This window comes from Oncorhynchus mykiss, chromosome 4, assembly GCF_057628025.1.
Source record: "Oncorhynchus mykiss isolate SJ-2025 chromosome 4, ASM5762802v1, whole genome shotgun sequence".
NCBI classification, from domain to species: domain Eukaryota; kingdom Metazoa; phylum Chordata; class Actinopteri; order Salmoniformes; family Salmonidae; genus Oncorhynchus; species Oncorhynchus mykiss.
The window spans coordinates 78,088,713-78,108,768 of NC_143025.1; the positions used below are offsets into that span (position 1 = coordinate 78,088,713).

Consider the following 20,056-nt stretch of genomic DNA (forward strand, 5'->3'; position numbering starts at 1 on the left):
ATTGAAAGTGATTTTTCAATCCACTGATTGATGACGTGGCTACCATTTTTAACATCTAAGTGCGGCAAGATTGATTGGTCATATAAATCAGCACTTTTCAGCCTATCGATCTTGCTGGTCTCCGGTCTCCACCCACTGCTGTGCAGCACAACTCTCCCTCTGTGTGTCTGTCTGTGTATAGTACAGGCAGAAATCTGTTTAGGATGCTTTCAGTGGAGGATGAGGTTTGCATTCATTTGCAGAGTGCTACTTTACTGTATTTCTGCAAAGCACCTGCATATAGTATACTGTCTCTTTATCTATCAGTATGCTGTACAGTACATGTAGACAGAAGACGTTTCTCTGGATGTATGCCATGGCCTCAAGATGATTCCAGAAAATTCTAGCAATAATGGCTTGATCTAGTTGAAACAACATTCTATGCAGCCTCATCTAACTTTGGCATATGCTTCATGAAGAATGGAAGAACTTTCTTCTTAGCACGTCTGAGAGACTGTAGGCGTGAGATGTTTCTCCAACCATCCATCTCTTTACACTACAGTAATCAGTAGGGAATTAAACCTATATTAGACAACCTTTCCAAGAAGTAAGGCCTGTCTTTGTATTTGGCAAAAAAACTTTAAGGCTGTAGTCGTTCCTCAGACATTGTTTGTGTTTGTGTGTGTGTGTGTGTGTGTGTGTGTGTGTGTGTGTGTGTGTGTGTGTGTGTGTGTGTTTTACATTGTCAGACAGTGTGTGCTCAGTATATACACCCAGGTGATTTGATTGGAGGGCGTCAGGGACATGTAGGGGACATTTATCAGTGTGACACGGCACGGAATGCTTTTTGTTTGATTGGGTAAATTTGCTTCCGCGGCAAAATGCTTTACAGACTATTTTTGTTGTGTTAATAATTATGCTAGCGGAACCACTTTGTATGCAGCCCTGATATCACAGGGGAGAGAAATATCATGTTAGTTGTTTCCGGTGCCTTGGAGGCAGGGCCCAGTCGCTCTGCCATTACATGGTTTACATTGTGATGAATGGTTGTCTGTATGTTTCGATGTCATATAAAATGTGTATTTACACTGCAGAAGACAAGCATCTTTACTGAATGCGGAGGCATCATATAAACCATTTCACTGGTCATATAAGTGTGAGCAACTGGGTATTGAACACAGGTATTTTGCCCCACGACCGTGTTATCCAACTGAGCTAAAGCCTATAGGAATAGTGTCATGAAAGGTTACTTATTACAAAAGCATGGTTTACCCAACCTCTGGTGCTATACAGACCCAGTGTCTCTCAACCTCTGGTGCTATACAGACCCAGTGTCTCTCAACCTCTGGTGCTATACAGACTCAGTGTCTCTCAACCTCTGGTGCTATACAGACTCAGTGTCTCTCAACCTCTGGTGCTATACAGACCCAGTGTATCTCAACCTCTGGTGCTATACAGACCCAGTGTCTCACAACCTCTGGTGCTATACAGACCCAGTGTCTCTCAACGTCTGGTGCTATACAGACCCAGTGTCTCTCAACCTCTGGTCAGTCCACAGATTACATAATATTGGAGATACATTTACCACATGCAGTACATTCCTAACAACATGCAGTACTTTCATAACAACACACAGTACATACATAACAACATGCAGTGCATTCATAACAACATACAGTACATTCATAACAACGTACAGTACATTCATAACAACATACTGTGCATTCATAACAACATACTGTACATTCATAACAACATACAGTACATTCATAACAACATACAGTACATTCATAACAACGTACAGTACATTCATAACAACATACAGTACATTCATAACAACATACAGTACATTCATAACAACATACAGTACATTCATAACAACATACAGTACATTCATAACAACATACTGTACATTTCATAACACCATGCAGTACATTCATAACAACATACAGTACATTCATAACAACATACAGTACATTCATAACAAGATACTGTACATTTCATAACACCATGCAGTACATTCATGACAACATACTGTGCATTCATAACAACATACTGTACATTCATAACAACATACAGTACATTCATAACAACATACAGTACATTCATAACAACGTACAGTACATTCATAACAACATACTGTGCATTCATAACAACATACAGTACATTCATAACAACATACAGTACATTCATAACAACATACAGTACATTCATAACAACATACAGTACATTCATAACAACATACAGTACATTCATAACAAAATACAGTACATTCATCACAACATGCAGTACATTCATAACAACATACAGTACATTCATAACAACATGCAGTACATTCATAACAACATACAGTACATTCATAACAACATACAGTACATTCATAACAACATGCAGTACAGTCATGGCCAAAAGTTTTGAGAATGACACAAATATTAACCTCTTAGAGCTCTAGGGGCGCTATTTCATTTTTGGATAAAAAACGTTCCCGTTTTAAGCGCGATATTTTGTCACGAAAAGATGCTCGACTATGCATATTCTTGACAGTTTTGGAAAGAAAACACTCTGAAGTTTCAGAATCTGCAAAGATTTTGTCTGTAAGTGCCCCAGAACTCATTCTACAGGCGAAACCAAGATGATGCATCACCCAGGAATTAGCAGAATTTCTGAAGCTCTGTTTTCCATTCTCTCCTTATATGGCTGTGATTGCGCAAGGAATGAGCCTACACTTTCTGTCGTTCGCCCAAGGTCTTAGCAGCATTGTGACGTATTTGTAGGCATATCATTGGAAGATTGGCCATAAGAGACTACATTTTCCAGAGGTCCGCCCGGTGTCCTTTGTCTAAATTTGTGCGTAATCTTCAGGTGCGGTCATTTTCTCCTGGGATTCAGGAGAGAAAGCATGTGTCCAAGAACGATGTATCAATGAAGAGATATGTGAAAAACACCTTGAGGCTTGATTCTAAAAAACGTTTGCCATGTTTTCAGTCGATATTATGGAGTTAATTTGGAAAAAAGTTTGCGTTTTGAGGACTGAATTTATGGATTTTTTTTGGTAGCCAAATGTGATGTATAAAACGGAGCTATTTCTAATACACAAGGAATCTTTTTGGAAAAACTGAGCATCTGCTATCTAACTGAGAGTATCCTCATTGAAAACATCAGAAGTTCTTCAAAGGTAAATGATTTTATTTGAAGGCTTTTATGTTTTTGTTAATGTTGCGTGCTGGATGCTAACGCTAATGCTAACGCTAAATGCTAACGCGAAATGCTAACTCTAGCTAGCTACTTTTACACAAATGATTGTTTTCCTATGGTTGAGAAGCATATTTTGAAAATCTGAGATGACAGTGTTGTTTACAAAAGGCTAAGCTTGAGAGATGGCATATTTATTTCATTTCATTTGCGATTTTCATAAATAGTTAACGTTGTGTTATGCTAATGAGCTTGCTGATAGATTTACACAATCCTGGATACAGGGGTTTTTTCATAGCTAAACGTGACGCAGAAAACGGAGCGATTTGTCCTAAACAAATAATCTTTCAGGAAAAACTGAACATTTGCTATCTGAGAGTCTCATTGAAAACATCTGAAGTTCTTCAAAGGTAAATGATTTTATTTGAATGCTTTTCTGTTTTTTTGTGTAAATGTTGCCAGCTGAATGCTAATGCTAAATGCTACGTTAGCCATCAATACTGTTACACAAATGCTTGTTTTGCAATGGTTGAGAAGCATATTTTGAAAATCTGAGATGACAGTGTTGTTAACAAAAGGCTAAGCTTGAGAGATGGCATATTTATTTCATTTCATTTGCGATTTTCATGAATAGTTAACGTTGCGTTATGGTAATGAGCTTGAGTCTGTATTCACGAACCCGGATCCGGGATGGGGAGATCAGAAAGGTTAATTAAGTCTGCTGCCTCAGTTTGTTTGATGGCAATTTGCATATACTCCAGAATGTTATGAAGAGTGATCTGAATTGCAATTAATTGCAAAGTCCCTCTTTGCCATGCAAATTAACTGAATCCCCCAAAAAACATTTCCACTGCATTTCAGCCCTGCCACATAAGGACCACCTGACATCATGTCAGTGATTATCTCGTTAACACAGGTGTGAGTGTTGACGAGGACAAGCCTGGAGGCCACTCTGTCATTCTGATTGAGATTGAATGACAGACTGGAAGCTTAAAAAGGAGGGTGGTGCTTGGAATCATTGTTCTTCCTCTGTCAACCATGGTTACCTGCAAGGAAACAAGTGCCGTCATCATTGCTTTGCACAAAAAAGGCTTCACAGGCAAGGATATTGCTGCCAGTAAGAATGCACCTAAATCAACTATTTATCGGATCATCAAGAACTTCAAGGAGAGCGGTTCAATTGTTGTGAAGAAGGCTTCAGGGCGCTCAAGAAAGTCCAGCAAGCGCCAGGACCGTCTCCTAAAGTTGATTCAGCTGCGGGATTGGGGCACCACCAGTACAGAGCTTGCTCAGGAATGACAGCAGGCAGGTGTGAGTGCATCTGCATGCACCGTGAGGAGAAGACTTTTGAAGGATGACCTGGTGTCAAGAAGGGCAGCAAAGAAGCAACTTCTCTCCAGGAAAAACATCAGGCACAGACTGATATTCTGCAAACGGTACAGGTATTGGACTGCTGAGGACTGGGTAAAGTCATTTTCTCTGATGAATCCCCTTTCCGATTGTTTGGGGCATCCGGAAAAAAGCTTGTCCGGAGAAGACAAGGTGAGCACTACCATCAGTCCTGTGTCATGCCAACAGTAAAGCATCCTGAGACCATTCATGTGTGGGGTTGCTTCTCAGCCAAGGGAGTGGGCTCACTCACAATTTTGCCTAAGAACACAGCAATGAATAAAGAATGGTACCAACACATCCTCAGAGAGCAACTTCTCCCAACCATTCAGGAACAGTTTGGTGACGAACAATGCCTTTTCCAGCATGATGGAGCACCTTGCCATAAGGCAAAAGTGATAGCTAAGTGGCTCGGGAACAAAACATAGATATTTTGGGTCCATGGCCAGGAAACTCCCCAGACCTTGATCCCATTGAGAAATTGTGGTCAATCCTCAAGAGGCAGGTGGACAAACAAAAACCCACAAATTCTGACAAACTCCAAGCATTGATTATGCAAGAATGGGCTGCCATCAGTCAGGATGTGGCCCAGAAGTTAATTGACAGCCTGCCAGGGCGGATTGCAGAGGTCTTGAAAAAGAAGGGTCAACACTGCAAATATTGACTCTTTGCATCAACTTCATGTAATTGTCAATAAAAGCCTTTGACACTTATGAAATGCTTGTAATTATACTTCAGTATTCCGTAGTAACATCTGACAAAAATATTTAAAGACACCGAAGCAGAAAACTTTGTGTAAATTAATATTTGTGTCATTCTCAAAACTTTTGGCCACGACTGTACATTTCATAACAACATGCAGTACATTCATAACAACATACTGTACATTTCATAACAACATGCAGTACATTTATAACAACATACAGTACATTCATAACAAGATACTGTACATTTCATAACAACATGCAGTACATTCATAACAACATACTGTACATTTCATAACAACATACTGTACATTTCATAACAACATGCAGTACATTTCATAACAACATACAGTACATTTCATAACAACATGCAGTACATTCATAACAATATGCAGTACATTCATAACAACATACTGTACATTTCATAACAACATGCAGTACATTTCATAACAACATACTGTACATTTCATAACAACATGCAGTACATTTCATAACAACATACTGTACATTTCATAACAACATGCAGTACATTTCATAACAACATACAGTACATTTCATAACAACATGCAGTACATTCATAACAACATACAGTACATTTCATAACAACATGCAGTACATTCATAACACTATACAGTACATTCATGACAACATACAGTACATTCATAACAACATACAGTACATTCATAACAATATACAGTACATTCATAACAAATTAAGCCATAACTTGAACATTAATGACAATGATTCATAAAGCCTGCCCCAAGTAATGTAATGGTTGGTGACAGCTCGGTGTGTGTGTGTGTGTGTGTGACATCATAGCTGACGTTACCAGAAACCGCTCTATGATGCTGAGCCGCCAGGTCCCAATGGACTGATGACGATGATGTGTTGCTAATCTCCATTCTGTCAGCTCCTAAAGTCATATCTCTTATTTATCAGTTGCGTCATTCAGCCAGCCGCCCTCAGTGAAGTCAGACTAACTGAGCATGTCTGCCCCAACCCTGCCACTCAGTCTCTCATACAGGGAAACAGACATTTCCTGTTGCAGTGTAATGGCGATAACTGAGAGCCCTTTGCATTGTAGCCTGTGGGGACACGTCCAGTAACTCACCTCATTAACCATTTTGAGAAGCAACCACCTCGAATATACTGGGATACCATGATACAACAACACGCATGCGCTCCCACACACACACACGTACACACACGCACAGCTCTGTGGCTCTTCCATCTTGAAGAGCTGATCATTTCTGACCAAATTGGTCTAATGTGTTACCTAGACAACCACAGGCTCCACATTCTCAGGACGTCAAATCGTGATCTGGTTGGTTGATTAGGTTGTTGATGTCATTTCAGAGGTGCCAGACAGTGGGAGTCATATCTTCCTGATACTTCCTGGATTTGGACTTCCAGAGAGTCACAAAGTCAAAGATCAGGGAGGGTGGATTGTGGGGATTGTTGTGAAGCTTCAAGACTGCTAGAGCTGCCGTGGTTGTAATACTGCAAGTGTGAAATGCATGAAGCCATGTGTACGATGTGGGCGAGGGAATGGATACAGTATTACAACTATGTTGTTGTGGAATTGACAAGTTACTTACCTGTGGTGTTATTGTGTTTCTGAATCTAAATAGGACTTGAAGCTGCGAGAGCTTCTGGACGTGAGCACCCTGGTGGGGAAGATGGAGAACAGGATGCTGACGGTGGTGAGCGGACCAGACACGGTCAACATCACATATCTCAACTTCATGGCCTTCCAGGAGGAGATCGCCAAGGTAAATACACATTACTAACACCTCTATGAAACATAAATAAGGTATTTAGTACACATGAATAAGGGCTTTATTAAACATGAATAAAGGATTTATTATGGGTATAGTTGATTTAGTTGATATCCATTTGACCAGGTAGGGTAAAGAAAAATATATTTAACATTTATTTTACTAGGCAAGTCCGTTAACTTATTGATGCACCCATGCCTTTAGCGGGATCATTTTCGGCAACATCCGCTGAATTGCAGAGCGCCAAATTCAAATTAAATTACTAAAAATATTACATTTTCATGAAATCACAAGTGCAACATAGCAAAACACAGCTTGTTGTTAATCCACCTGGTGTGTCAGGTTTCAAAAAAGCTTTTCGGAGAAAGCATACCAAGCGTTTATGTAAGGACATCTCTCTCAGCAGACAAAACATTACAAACAGCTCGCAGCCAAGTAGATTGGTCACGAAAGTCAGAAAAGCAATAAAATGAATCGCTTACCTTTGATGATCTTCAGATGCTTGCACTCACGAGACTCCCAGTTACACAATAAATGTTCCTTTTGTTCCATAAAGATTGCTTTTATATCCAAAATACATCCATTTGGTTGGCGCGTTATGTTCAGAAATCCACAGGCTCGAGCGGTCACGACCGGGCAGACGAAAATTCCAAATAGTATCCATAAAGTTCGTAGAAACATGTCAAGCGTTTTTTATAATCAATCCTCAGGTTGTTTTTACAATATATAATTGATAATATTTTCTCTCTCTCTCCTATTTCAGTAGGAGAGAGAGAGAAAATGTCTGCTCCAAACTGTTGCGCATGCAAAACGCTGCTGGCACCCAGCCATACAATGACGCGATGTGATCTTTCTCGCTAATTAAAAAAATAATACAAGCCTGAAACTATGTCTAAAGACTGTTCACAACATGTGGAAGCCATAGGAAAAGGAATCTGGTTGACATCCCTTTAAATGGAGCAATGGCAGGCAATGGAACAGAGAGCTTTCAGGAAAAAGAGCACTTCCGGGTTGAATTTTCCTCAGGTTTTCACCTGCAATATCAGTTCTGTTATATTCACAGACAACATTTTGACAGTTTTGGAAACTTTAGATTGTTTTCTATCCTAATCTGACAATTATATGCATATTCTAGATTCTGGGCCTGAGAAATAGGCAGTTTCATTTGGGTACATTGTTCATCCCAACATCAAAATACTGCCCCCTACACTCAACAGGTTAAGAACAAATTCTCATTTACAATGACGGCCTACCCTGGACAAACCTGGACGACGTTGAGCCAAATGTGCACAGCACTATGGGACTCCCAATTACGGCCGGATGTGATTCAGCCTGGAAATGAGCCAGGGGCTGTAGTGACGCCTCTTGCACTGAGATGCAGTGTCTTAGACCGCTGCGCCTTTCGGGAGCCCATAAATTAGTAAATTAGTCATCTTCAGAGTTTAGCCAACACTTATATTAAGATATTATGAATAAGGGATGTATCAAGTGCTTATTACTAATTAATCAATAAATACGCTATTTCAGTCCATGAAGTGTGAGTTATTTAAGCTAGTTAGACCTACACTGAACATATCATTCCTCTATTGTGTAATTATAAGGTCTGGTGTGTGGGTGGCTAGTTTGAACCTCCAATAGACCTTCCGCTATGTTTCTTCCCTCTGATGGTGTGTGTGTGTGTGTGTGTGTGTGTGTGTGTGTTCTTCCGGTGCAGGATTGGGCAGAAGAGTTGTTTGGCCTGGCGTCTAACCTACTGGCCCAGAACATGTCCAGAGAAGCATGCCTGGAGAAAGCGTAAGTCCCTGGACACATCACACCATCACACACAAACACACACACACACACACACACACACACACTAAGAGGTAGCAGTGCTGTTCATATCCATCAGAGTCCTTCTGGGGTGGAGGGTTGCTCTGCCCCGCTTCACATCGCTTCACACTACTCATATCCCGAGAGAGAAAGAGAGAGAGAGAGAGAGAGAGAGGGTGGTGGAAGGAAGAATGCGGGAGAGAGTGGAAGAGAGAGAGGGAAAGTTGAGGACAGATAGGAAAAGAGAGAGGATGTTTACTGTTCATTTTTATTGTTTATTTCACTTTTGTATATTATCTACTTTGCTTGCTTTGGCAGTGTTTCCCATGCCAATAAAGCCCCTTGAATTGAATTTAATTGAATTGAGAGGGAAAGTGGGGAAGAGAGACAGGGAAAGTTGAGGAGAGAGAGGAAGAGAGAGAGGGAAAGTGAGGAAAAGAGTGAGGGTGAGATAGAGGAAAAGATGGAGAAGAGAGAGAGTGGAGGAAATGGACAGGGCTGCACATGACATGTATCACATCACACACACACACTCACGTGCATACAGACACACACTCACATATAGACACTCACATGCATACAGACACACACACACAGTCACTCACATGCATACAGACACACACACACACACATACACTCACATGCATACATACACACACACACACACACACACACACACACACACACACACACAGACACTCACCTGCATACAGACACACACTCACACACACTCACATGCATATAGACACACACTCACACACATACTTGCGCACATTCACACACTCTCACACACATATAGACCGTTGACTTTGTGACTCATCCCTCGGTTCCTCTTAGCAACTCATTATCATCTCTCTCTCTCTCTCTCTCTCTCTCTCTCTCTCTCTCTCTCTCTCTCTCTCTCTCTCTCTCTCTCTCTCTCTGTGTGTCTCTCTCTGTGTGTCTCTCTCTCTCTCTCTCTCTGTGTGTCTCTCTCTCTCTCTCTCTCATTCTCTCTCTGTGTCTCTCTCTGTGTGTGTCTCCCTCTCTCTCTCTCTGTGTGTGTCTCTCTCTATATGATTCTCTCTCTGTGTGTCTCTCTCTCTCTATGTTTCCTTCTTCCCCTGTAATGGCCTTGTTTTTAGATACCAATCCGAACTGTTAACCATGGCATACAAAATAATGATATCCATATTGATATGGAATAACTAGATGTTATTATGTATCTAAACTATGGAGTCACAGAAACACATTCAACTATTTCAGCTATTCATTCTAGCTTAGTCCAGATGGAAATCTATATCATGAATGTTTTTTCTGCTGTGTCCTGTCCTGTCCTGTCCTTTCCTGTCCTGTCCTTTCCTGTTGTGTTGTGCCATACGGACCATCTAGTGAATGTTTGTCCATAGAGCTGAAAAGCTCCAACCACTCAGTAAGACCCAAAATAAACTAAGTACCCTTACACACACACACACACACACACACACACACACACACACACACACACACACACGCTAAATAAACCCAGCAGATCCACTTTTTTGAAGAAAGACAGTTTGTTTGATGAAACCGGTTATTTTTATTGGACCAGGCTCCTCTCCTCAGTAGGAACCGGTCCTGGTAAACGGCCACTGGCCTTTCCGGTAAACTCTGACATTAGCAGTTTACTCCTGCACTGAAAATAGCTTTGCCGTATCTGGAAAGTAAACATCTCAGGCTGGCACAGGTTAGACCACCATTCTTCAGTCCTTGTCATAGGGACCCACATGATGTGCAGGCTTTAGTTCCAGCCCTGTACCAACACAACTAATTTAGCTAATTCTCATCAAGACGTTGATTATTTTTAATCAGGAGTAGGAATTACCAAGAAAAACTCCCAAAAGGACTAATTTGAGGTAGAAAGGAGTTGTAGATTTATTTTAGCTCCATTGTACAGAATGCGGACAGGTGACTGACGTCTTCCTCAGAGTGACCTGACCATTGGTGTGTCTCGTTAATCAACAGGCCATGTCAAAATATACTGTACATGGGTGAATCAATAGACCATGTCAAAATATACTGTACATGGGTGAATCAATAGACCATGTCAAAATATACTGTACATGAGTGAATCAATAGACCATGTCAAAATATACTGTACATGGGTGAATCAATAGGCCATGTCAAAATATACTGTACATGGGTGAATCAATAGACCATGTCAAAATATACTGTACATGGGTGAATCAATAGACCATGTCAAAATATACTGCCATGTCAAAATATACTGTACATGGGTGAATCAATAGACCATGTCAAAATATACTGTACATGGGTGAATCAATAGACCATGTCAAAATATACTGTACATAGGTGAATCAATAGACCATGTCAAAATATACTGTACATGGGTGAATCAATAGACCATGTCAAAATATACTGCCATGTCAAAATATACTGTACATGGGTGAATCAATAGACCATGTCAAAATATACTGCCATGTCAAAATATACTGTACATGGGTGAATCAATAGACCATGTCAAAATATACTGCCATGTCAAAATATACTGTACATGGGTGAATCAATAGACCATGTCAAAATATACTGTACATGGGTGAATCAATAGACCATGTCAAAATATACTGCCATGTCAAAATATACTGTACATGGGTGAATCAATAGGCCATGTCAAAATATACTGTACATGGGTGAATCAATAGACCATGTCAAAATATACTGTACATGGGTGAATCAATAGACCATGTCAAAATATACTGTACATGGGTGAATCAACAGACCATGTCAAAATATACTGTACATAGGTGAATCAATAGACCATGTCAAAATATACTGCCATGTCAAAATATACTGTACATGGGTGAATCAATAGACCATGTCAAAATATACTGTACATGGGTGAATCAATAGACCATGTCAAAATATACTGTACATGGGTGAATCAATAGACCATGTCAAAATATACTGTACATGGGTGAATCAATAGACCATGTCAAAATATACTGTACATGGGTGAATCAATAGACCATGTCAAAATATACTGTACATGGGTGAATCAATAGACCATGTCAAAATATACTGTACATGGGTGAATCAATAGACCATGTCAAAATATACTGTACATGGGTGAATCAATAGACCATGTCAAAATATACTGTACATGGGTGAATCAATAGACCATGTCAAAATATACTGTACATGGGTGAATCAATAGACCATGTCAAAATATACTGCCATGTCAAAATATACTGTACATGGGTGAATCAATAGACCATGTCAAAATATACTGTACATGGGTGAATCAATAGACCATGTCAAAATATACTGTACATGGGTGAATCAATAGACCATGTCAAAATATACTGCCATGTCAAAATATACTGCCATGTCAAAATAAATCATTGTTTAGCCCCTTAGGATCCACAGTGTCTAAGAAGTACTGCCATAATGCCTCTTTGTTTTAGTTTATTGTTACGGTTTTCTTCTATCTCCTCCTCTGAAGAGGAGGTGTAGCAAGGATCGGACCAAAATGCAGCGTGGTAATTTTGACTCATGTTTAATAAACAAAATAAACACGAACAATATAAAACAAGAAACGTAACACCCACGAAACACTCAAAGAATATGGCTGCCTAAATATGGTTCCCAATCAGAGACAATGATAAACACCTGCCTCTGTTTGAGAACCACTCCAGACAGCCATATTCTTTGAGTGTTCAGAGGAGGAGAAGAAAACCGTAACAGAATCACCCACCACAACAGGACCAAGCGGCGTGGTGACAGGCAGCGGAAGCAGGAGCAGCGAAATCCGGATTTCTGGACATGGGAGGAGATATTGGATGGAAAACGACCCTGGGCACAGCCTGGAGAATATTGCCGCCCCAAAGAAGAACTGGAGGCGGCGAAAGCGGAGAGGCGCTGGTATGAGGAGGCAGCACGGCGACGGAAGCCCGAGAGTCAGCCCCAAAAATTGATTGGGGGGGGGCTCACAGGGAGTATGGCTACGTCAGGTAGGAGACCTGCGCAAACTTCCTGTGCTTACCGGGGGGCTAGAGAGTCCGGGCAGGCACCGTGTTATGCTGTGGTGCGCACGGTGTCTCCAGTGCAGGTGCATAGCCCGGTGCGGTACATACCAGCTCCGCAATTCGGCCGGGCTAGAGTAAGCATCGAGCCAAGTGTCATGAGGCCGGCTTTAAACATCTGGTCTCCAGTGCGTCTCCTTGGGCCGGCTTACATGACACCAGCCTTGCGCTCGGTGTCCCCTGCATAGCCCAGTGCGGGCAATTCCACCTCGCCGCACTGGCAGGGCGACCGGGAGCATTCAACCAGGTAAGGTTGGGCAGGCTCGGTGCTCAAGAGCTCCAGTGCGCCTGCACGGTCCGGTCTATCCAGTACCACCTCCACGCATCAGCCCTCCGGTGGCAGCTCCCCGCACCAGGCTTCCTGTGCGTGTCCTCGGCCCAGTAACACCAGTGCCAGCACCACGCACCAGGACTTCAGTGCGCTTCACCTGTCCAGCGCTGCCAGAGCCTTCCTCCTCTCCAGCGCTGCCGGAGTCTCCCGCCTATCTAGCGCTGCCAGAGCCTTCATCCTCTTCAACGCTGCCGGAGTCTCCCGCCTGTTTAGCGCTGCCGGAGTCTCCCGCCTGTTCAGCGCTGCCAGTCTGCAAGGAGCAGCCAGAGCTGCCAGTCTGCAAGGAGCAGCCAGAGATGCCAGTCTGCAGGGAGCTGCCAGTCTGCAAGGAGCTGCCAGTCTGCAAGGAGCCGCCAGAGCTGCCAGTCTGCAAGAAGCCGCCAGAGCTGCCAGTCTGCAAAAAGCCGCCAGAGCCGCCAGTCAGCATGGAGCAGCCAGAGCCGCCAGTCAGCATGGAGCAGCCAGAGCCATCAGTCAGCATGGAGCAGCCAGAGCCGCCAGACAGCATGAAGCAGCCAGAGCTGCAAGTCAGCATGGAGCAGCCAGAGCCGCCAGTCTTCCAGGATCCGCCAGTCAGCCAGGATCTTCCAGATCCGCCAGTCAGCCAGGATCCGCCATTCAGCCAGGATTCGCCATTCAGCCAGGATCCGCCAGTCAGCCAGGATCTGCCAGAACTGCCAGTCAGCCAGGATCTGCCAGAGCCGCCAGTCAGCCAGGATCTGCCAGAACCACCAGTCAGCCTGGATCTGCCAGTTCCATTAACCTGCCTGAGCGATCATGTCGGTACTGAGCTTCCCCTCAGTACTGTGCTTCCCCTCAGTCCCGAGCTACCCCTCAGTCCCGAGCTACCCCTCAGTCCCGAGCTACCCCTCAGTCCCAAGCTACCCCTCAGCCTACAGACAGAAACTAAAACAAGAGGCTCCCATGCTGAGGTCTGTCCAACGCTGGTCTGACCAAGCTGACTCCACACTCCAAGACTGCTTCCATCACGTGGACTGGGACATGTTTCGTATTGCGTCAGACAACAACATTGACGAATACGCTGATTCGGTGTGCAAGTTCATTAGAACGTGCGTTGAAGATGTCGTTCCCATAGCAACGATTAAAACATTCCCTAACCAGAAACCGTGGATTGATGGCAGCATTCGCGTGAAACTGAAAGCGCGAACCACTGCTTTTAATCAGGGCAAGGTGTCTGGTAACCTGACCGAATACAAACAGTGCAGCTATTCCTTCCGCAAGGCTATCAAACAAGCTAAGCGTCAGTACAGAGACAAAGTAGAATCTCAATTCAACGGCTCAGACACAAGAGGCATGTGGCAGGGTCTACAGTCAATCACGGACTACAGGAAGAAATCCAGCCCAGTCACGGACCAGGATGTCCTGCTCCCAGGCAGACTAAATAACTTTTTTGCCCGCTTTGAGGACAATACAGTGCCACTGACACGGCCTGCAACGAAAACATGCGGTCTCTCCTTCACTGCAGCCGAGGTGAGTAAGACATTTAAACGTGTTAACCCTCGCAAGGCTGCAGGCCCAGACGGCATCCCCAGCCGCGCCCTCAGAGCATGCGCAGACCAGCTGGCCGGTGTGTTTACGGACATATTCAATCAATCACTATACCAGTCTGCTGTTCCCACATGCTTCAAGAGGGCCACTGTTCCATTGTTCCTGTTCCCAAGAAAGCTAAGGTAACTGAGCTAAACGACTACCGCCCCGTAGCACTCACTTCCGTCATCATGAAGTGCTTTGAGAGACTAGTCAAGGACCATATCACCTCCACCCTACCTGACACCCTAGACCCACTCCAATTTGCTTACCGCCCAAATAGGTCCACAGACGATGCAATCTCAACCACACTGCACACTGCCCTAACCCATCTGGACAAGAGGAATACCTATGTGAGAATGCTGTTCATCGACTACAGCTCGGCATTCAACACCATAGTACCCTCCAAGCTCGTCATCAAGCTCGAGACCCTGGGTCTCGACCCCGCCCTGTGCAACTGGGTACTGGACTTCCTGACGGGCCGCCCCCCAGGTGGTGAGGGTAGGCAACAACATCTCCTCCCCGCTGATCCTCAACACTGGGGCCCCACAAGGGTGCGTTCTGAGCCCTCGCCTGTACTCCCTGTTCACCCACGACTGCGTGGCCACGCACGCCTCCAACTCAATTATCAAGTTTGCCGACGAGACTACAACGGTAGGCTTGATTACCAACAACGACGAGACGGCCTACAGGGAGGAGGTGAGGGCCCTCGGAATGTGGTGTCAGGAAAATAACCTCACACTCAACGTCAACAAAACTAAGGAGATGATTGTGGACTTCAGGAAACAGCAGAGGGAACACCCCCCTATCCACATCGATGGAACAGTAGTGGAGAGGGTAGCAAGTTTTAAGTTCCTCGGCATACACATCACAGACAAACTGAATTGGTCCACTCACACAGACAGCATTGTGAAGAAGGCGCAGCAGCGCCTCTTCAACCTCAGGAGGCTGAAGAAATTCGGCTTGCCACCAAAAGCACTCACAAACTTCTACAGATGCACAATCGAGAGCATCCTGGCGGGCTGTATCACCGCCTGGTACGGCAACTGCTCCGCCCTCAACCGTAAGGCTCTCCAGAGGGTAGTGAGGTCTGCACAACGCATCACCGGGGGCAAACTACCTGCCCTCCAGGACACCTACACCACCCGATGTCACAGGAAGGCCATAAAGATCATCAAGGACATCAACACCCGAGCCACTGCCTGTTCACCCCGCTATCATCCAGAAGGCGAGGTCAGTACAGGTGCATCAAAGCTGGGACCGAGAGACTGAAAAAAAGCTTCTATCTCAAGGCCATCAGACTGTTAAACAGCCACCACTAACATTGAGTGGCTGCTTCCAACACACTGACACTGACTCAACTCCAGCCACTTTAACAATGGGAATTGATGGGAAATGATGTAAATATATCACTAGCCACTTTAAACAATGCTACCTTATATAATGTTACTTACCCTACATTATTCATCTCATATGCATACGTATATACTGTACTCTATCATCGACTGTATCCTTATGTAATACATGTATCACTAGCCACTTTAACTATGCCACTTTGTTTACATACTCATCTCATATGTATCTTCCAGAATGGTCCTGTATTTGGCTCCATCCATCTTCCCATCAATTTTAACCATCTTCCCTGTCCCTGCTGAAGAAAAGCAGGCCCAAATCATGATGCTGCCACCACCATGTTTGACAGTGGGGATGGTGTGTTCAGCTGTGTTGCTTTTACGCCAAACATAACGTTTTGCATTGTTGCCAAAAAGTTCAATTTTGGTTTCATCTGACCAGAGCACATTCTTCCACATGTTTGGTGTGTCTCCCAGGTGGCTTGTGGCAAACTTTAAACAACACTTTTTATGGATATCTTTAAGAAATGGCTTTCTTCTTGCCACTCTTCCATAAAGGCCAGATTTGTGCAATATACGACTGATTGTTGTCCTATGGACAGAGTCTCCCACCTCAGCTGTAGATCTCTGCAGTTCATCCAGAGTGATCATGGGCCTCTTGGCTGCATCTCTGATCAGTCTTCTCCTTGTATGAGCTGAAAGTTTAGAGGGACGGCCAGGTCTTGGTAGACTGGTCTGATACTCCTTCCATTTCAATATTATCGCTTGCACAGTGCTCCTTGGGATGTTTAAAGCTTGGGAAATCTTTTTGTATCCAAATCCGGCTTTAAACTTCTTCACAACAGTATCTCGGACCTGCCTGGTGTGTTCCTTGTTCTTCATGATGCTCTCTGCGCTTTTAACGGACCTCTGAGACTATCACAGTGCAGGTGCATTCATACGGAGACTTGATTACACACAGGTGGATTGTATTTATCATCATTAGTCATTTAGGTCAACATTGGATCATTCAGAGATCCTCACTGAACTTCTGGAGAGAGTTTGCTGCTGAATAATTTTGCACGCCCAATTTTTCAGTTTTTGATTTGTTAAAAAAGTTTGAAATATCCAATAAATGTCGTTCCACTTCATGATTGTGTCCCACTTGTTGTTGATTCTTCACAAAAAAATACAGTTTTATATCTTTATGTTTGAAGCCTGAAATGTGGCAAAAGGTCGCAAAGTTCAAGGGGCCGAATACTTTCGCAAGGCACTGTATCCTTATGTACATATTCTTTATCCCCTTACACTGTGTACAAGACAGTAGTTTTGGAATTGTTAGTTAGATTACTTGTTATTACTGCATTGTCGGAACTAGAAGGACAAGCATTTCGCTACACTCGCATTAACATCTGCTAACCATGTGTATGTGACAAATAAAATTTGATTTGATTTGAGTCCCGAGCTACCTCAGTCCCGAGCTGCCCCTCAGTCCCGAGCTGCCCCTCAGTCCAGTGGGGTCCTTGGTGAGGGTTACTAGGCCAAGGTCGGCGGCGAGGGTCGCCAATCAAAGGACGCGATGCAAGGGGACTAAGACTTTGTTGGAGTGGGGTCCACGTCCCGCGCCGGAGCCGCCACCGTGGACAGACGCCCACCCGGACCCTCCCCTATGGGTTTAGGTGTGCGGCCGGGAGTCCGCACCTTGGGGGAGGGGGGGGGTTCTGTCACGCCCGGGTCTTAGTATTTTGTGTTTTCTTTATTATTTTGGTCAGGCCAGGGTGTGACATGGGTTTATTATGTGGTGTGTTTTTTCTTGGGTTTTTTGTAGGTATTGGGATTGTGAATTAGTAGGGTTATCTAGAATAGTCTATGGCTGTCTGGAGTGGTTCTCAATCTGAGGCAGGTGTTTATCGTTGTCTCTGATTGGGAAACATATTTAGGCAGCCATATTCTTTGTGTGTTTCGTGGGTGATTGTTCCTGTCTCTGTGTTTGTTTTGCACTAGTATAGGCTGTTAGGTTTTCGTGTTACGTTTCTTGTTTTTGTATTGTTCGTTTTTTCATCTTTATTAAAGATGTATAAAAATTACCACGCTGCATTTTGGTCCGATCCCTGCTACACCTCCTCTTCAGAGGAAGAGGAGAAAGAAAACCCTAACATTTATGTACGATGTCACCTCCTCTTGTCACCTCCTCCTCATGTTCTATGGCTTCAAAGAACAGGGAGGAATAGTTTTATTACTAATATCAGTCTGATGTTCTGCAGTGTTTCAACGCTCATTTAGCTTGAACAATAGAAGAAGCCCAGCAGATGCATTTGAGTGTGTATATGACATCTGTGGTGCTACAATTAATGAAGTTTTGGATTTTGGATTCTTGACCTGGTAAAACACTTTAGTATTGGACATATTGTCACAATGTACTGTACACAGTGGCCACACTTGTTATTGCCATTGGGCAGGCCTGGGAGCCAAGTGTCACACTTCTTGCGTGGCTGCATGATGTGCGTAACGGAATCGTCTAGGTTGTGTAAACAGGGGTAGGGCTACATACATCGGACACCTCGCAAATTCTGGTGTGCTTTTCATTTTCCTCTGTCTCTAAAAGTGTAGCGAGATGTCCATTTGTAAAAGATAAAGAGGTAGTTGTTAGACCACATTAACCATTAGTGGCCTGACTTTGGACCTCCTCTGTCACTGGAGCCACTGAGAGAGAGGTGGGTGCTATGATGACCATTAATTATTAGTGAGGGCCACTTAGGGGCCAGGACATAATGCCTGCTTCTGTTACACCCTGCCTAGTGTAGAGAGAGAGAGAGAAAGATCGAGAGAGAGAGAGGGAGGGAGGGAGAGCGAGAGAGGGAGAGCGAGAGAGAGGGAGGGAGAGAGAGCGGGAGAGCGAGAGAGGGAGAGAGAGCGAGAGAGGGAGAGAGAGAGGGAGAGTGAGAGAGAGGGAGAACGAGAGAGAGGAAGTAGGAGGGAGAGCGAGAGAGAGGAAGTAGGAGGGAGAGCGAGAGAGAGGGAGAGAGCGCACGAGCGAGAGTGTGTGTATGTGCGTGAGTCTCCAGGCTATATACGGCACACAGAGATCTGTGACTGGCTACACTGCCAACACATCGCTTCCTCTGACTAGTGGAGTGCAGCGCAGTAAAATGTAAACACACGGACCTATCGAAACACTCATTGTGTTCCACACATACACACACCACACAGACACCACACACACACTCTTTCTATGACGTAGTGTACATGGATATTTCTATAAACCAGGGTACCAGGGAGGACGACCTACGATGGGCAGCTTGTTACAGCTGTTGATAAATCATTGACAATAATCTGCCAGTATTCTCCATGTCATTACAATAAGATATACGGGAGATCACAGCAATATTCAATCAAATTCACAAGTTGATTTATAACCTGTGTTTTCTCATGGTTGGTGTTTTGACAGATTTGTCCAATTATATTGTGTGACATAAAACATAACTTTTCTGTCCTTGCAATTATGGCAGTGTAAATTGTTGTTATATCATATATGAAGTATTAATGAGTTTAACTAGACATTGAACTTGAATCTTGTAAGAATCTTGGGTCTAGATGTCGAACAGTTTTTTGTATGAAGATCTCAGAAATGCATTGTAACTATGTAACATTGTGTCTCCTTACAGTATGTTATGGGGTGAAACAGTTTTCATGGGCAGACAACAATACAAGGGGCTTGAATTACCCAACTTGAAACAATTACAAATGGCTTGAATTACCCAACTTGAACTTGAATTTGGAGCTCAGAAATTCAAGTACTGGAATAGACTTACCTTGAAAATCAGACATTTCCCCTTCTAATTATTCTAATTATTGTATCCAATTTATAATTCTCCTGCTTCGTTATAATTATCCTTGATTTCATTTTTGATCCGTTTTTGTGAGAGATGTG

General features: G+C 43.6%; 1 protein-coding gene across 4 annotated transcripts in view; it reads left to right on the forward strand.

Moving 5' to 3' along the window:
- The window catches only part of LOC110521072 (1-phosphatidylinositol 4,5-bisphosphate phosphodiesterase beta-1), a 241,742-nt gene that overhangs the window by 118,350 nt on the left and 103,336 nt on the right, over positions 1-20,056 (forward strand). For all 4 annotated transcript variants that reach the window (XM_036976058.2, XM_090233086.1, XM_036976056.2 and 1 more), the window contains exons 4-5: positions 6,896-7,036; positions 8,757-8,836. In XM_036976058.2, coding sequence (XP_036831953.1) covers positions 6,896-7,036; positions 8,757-8,836 — 221 coding nt within the window. The remainder of the gene's footprint in view (positions 1-6,895; positions 7,037-8,756; positions 8,837-20,056) is intronic.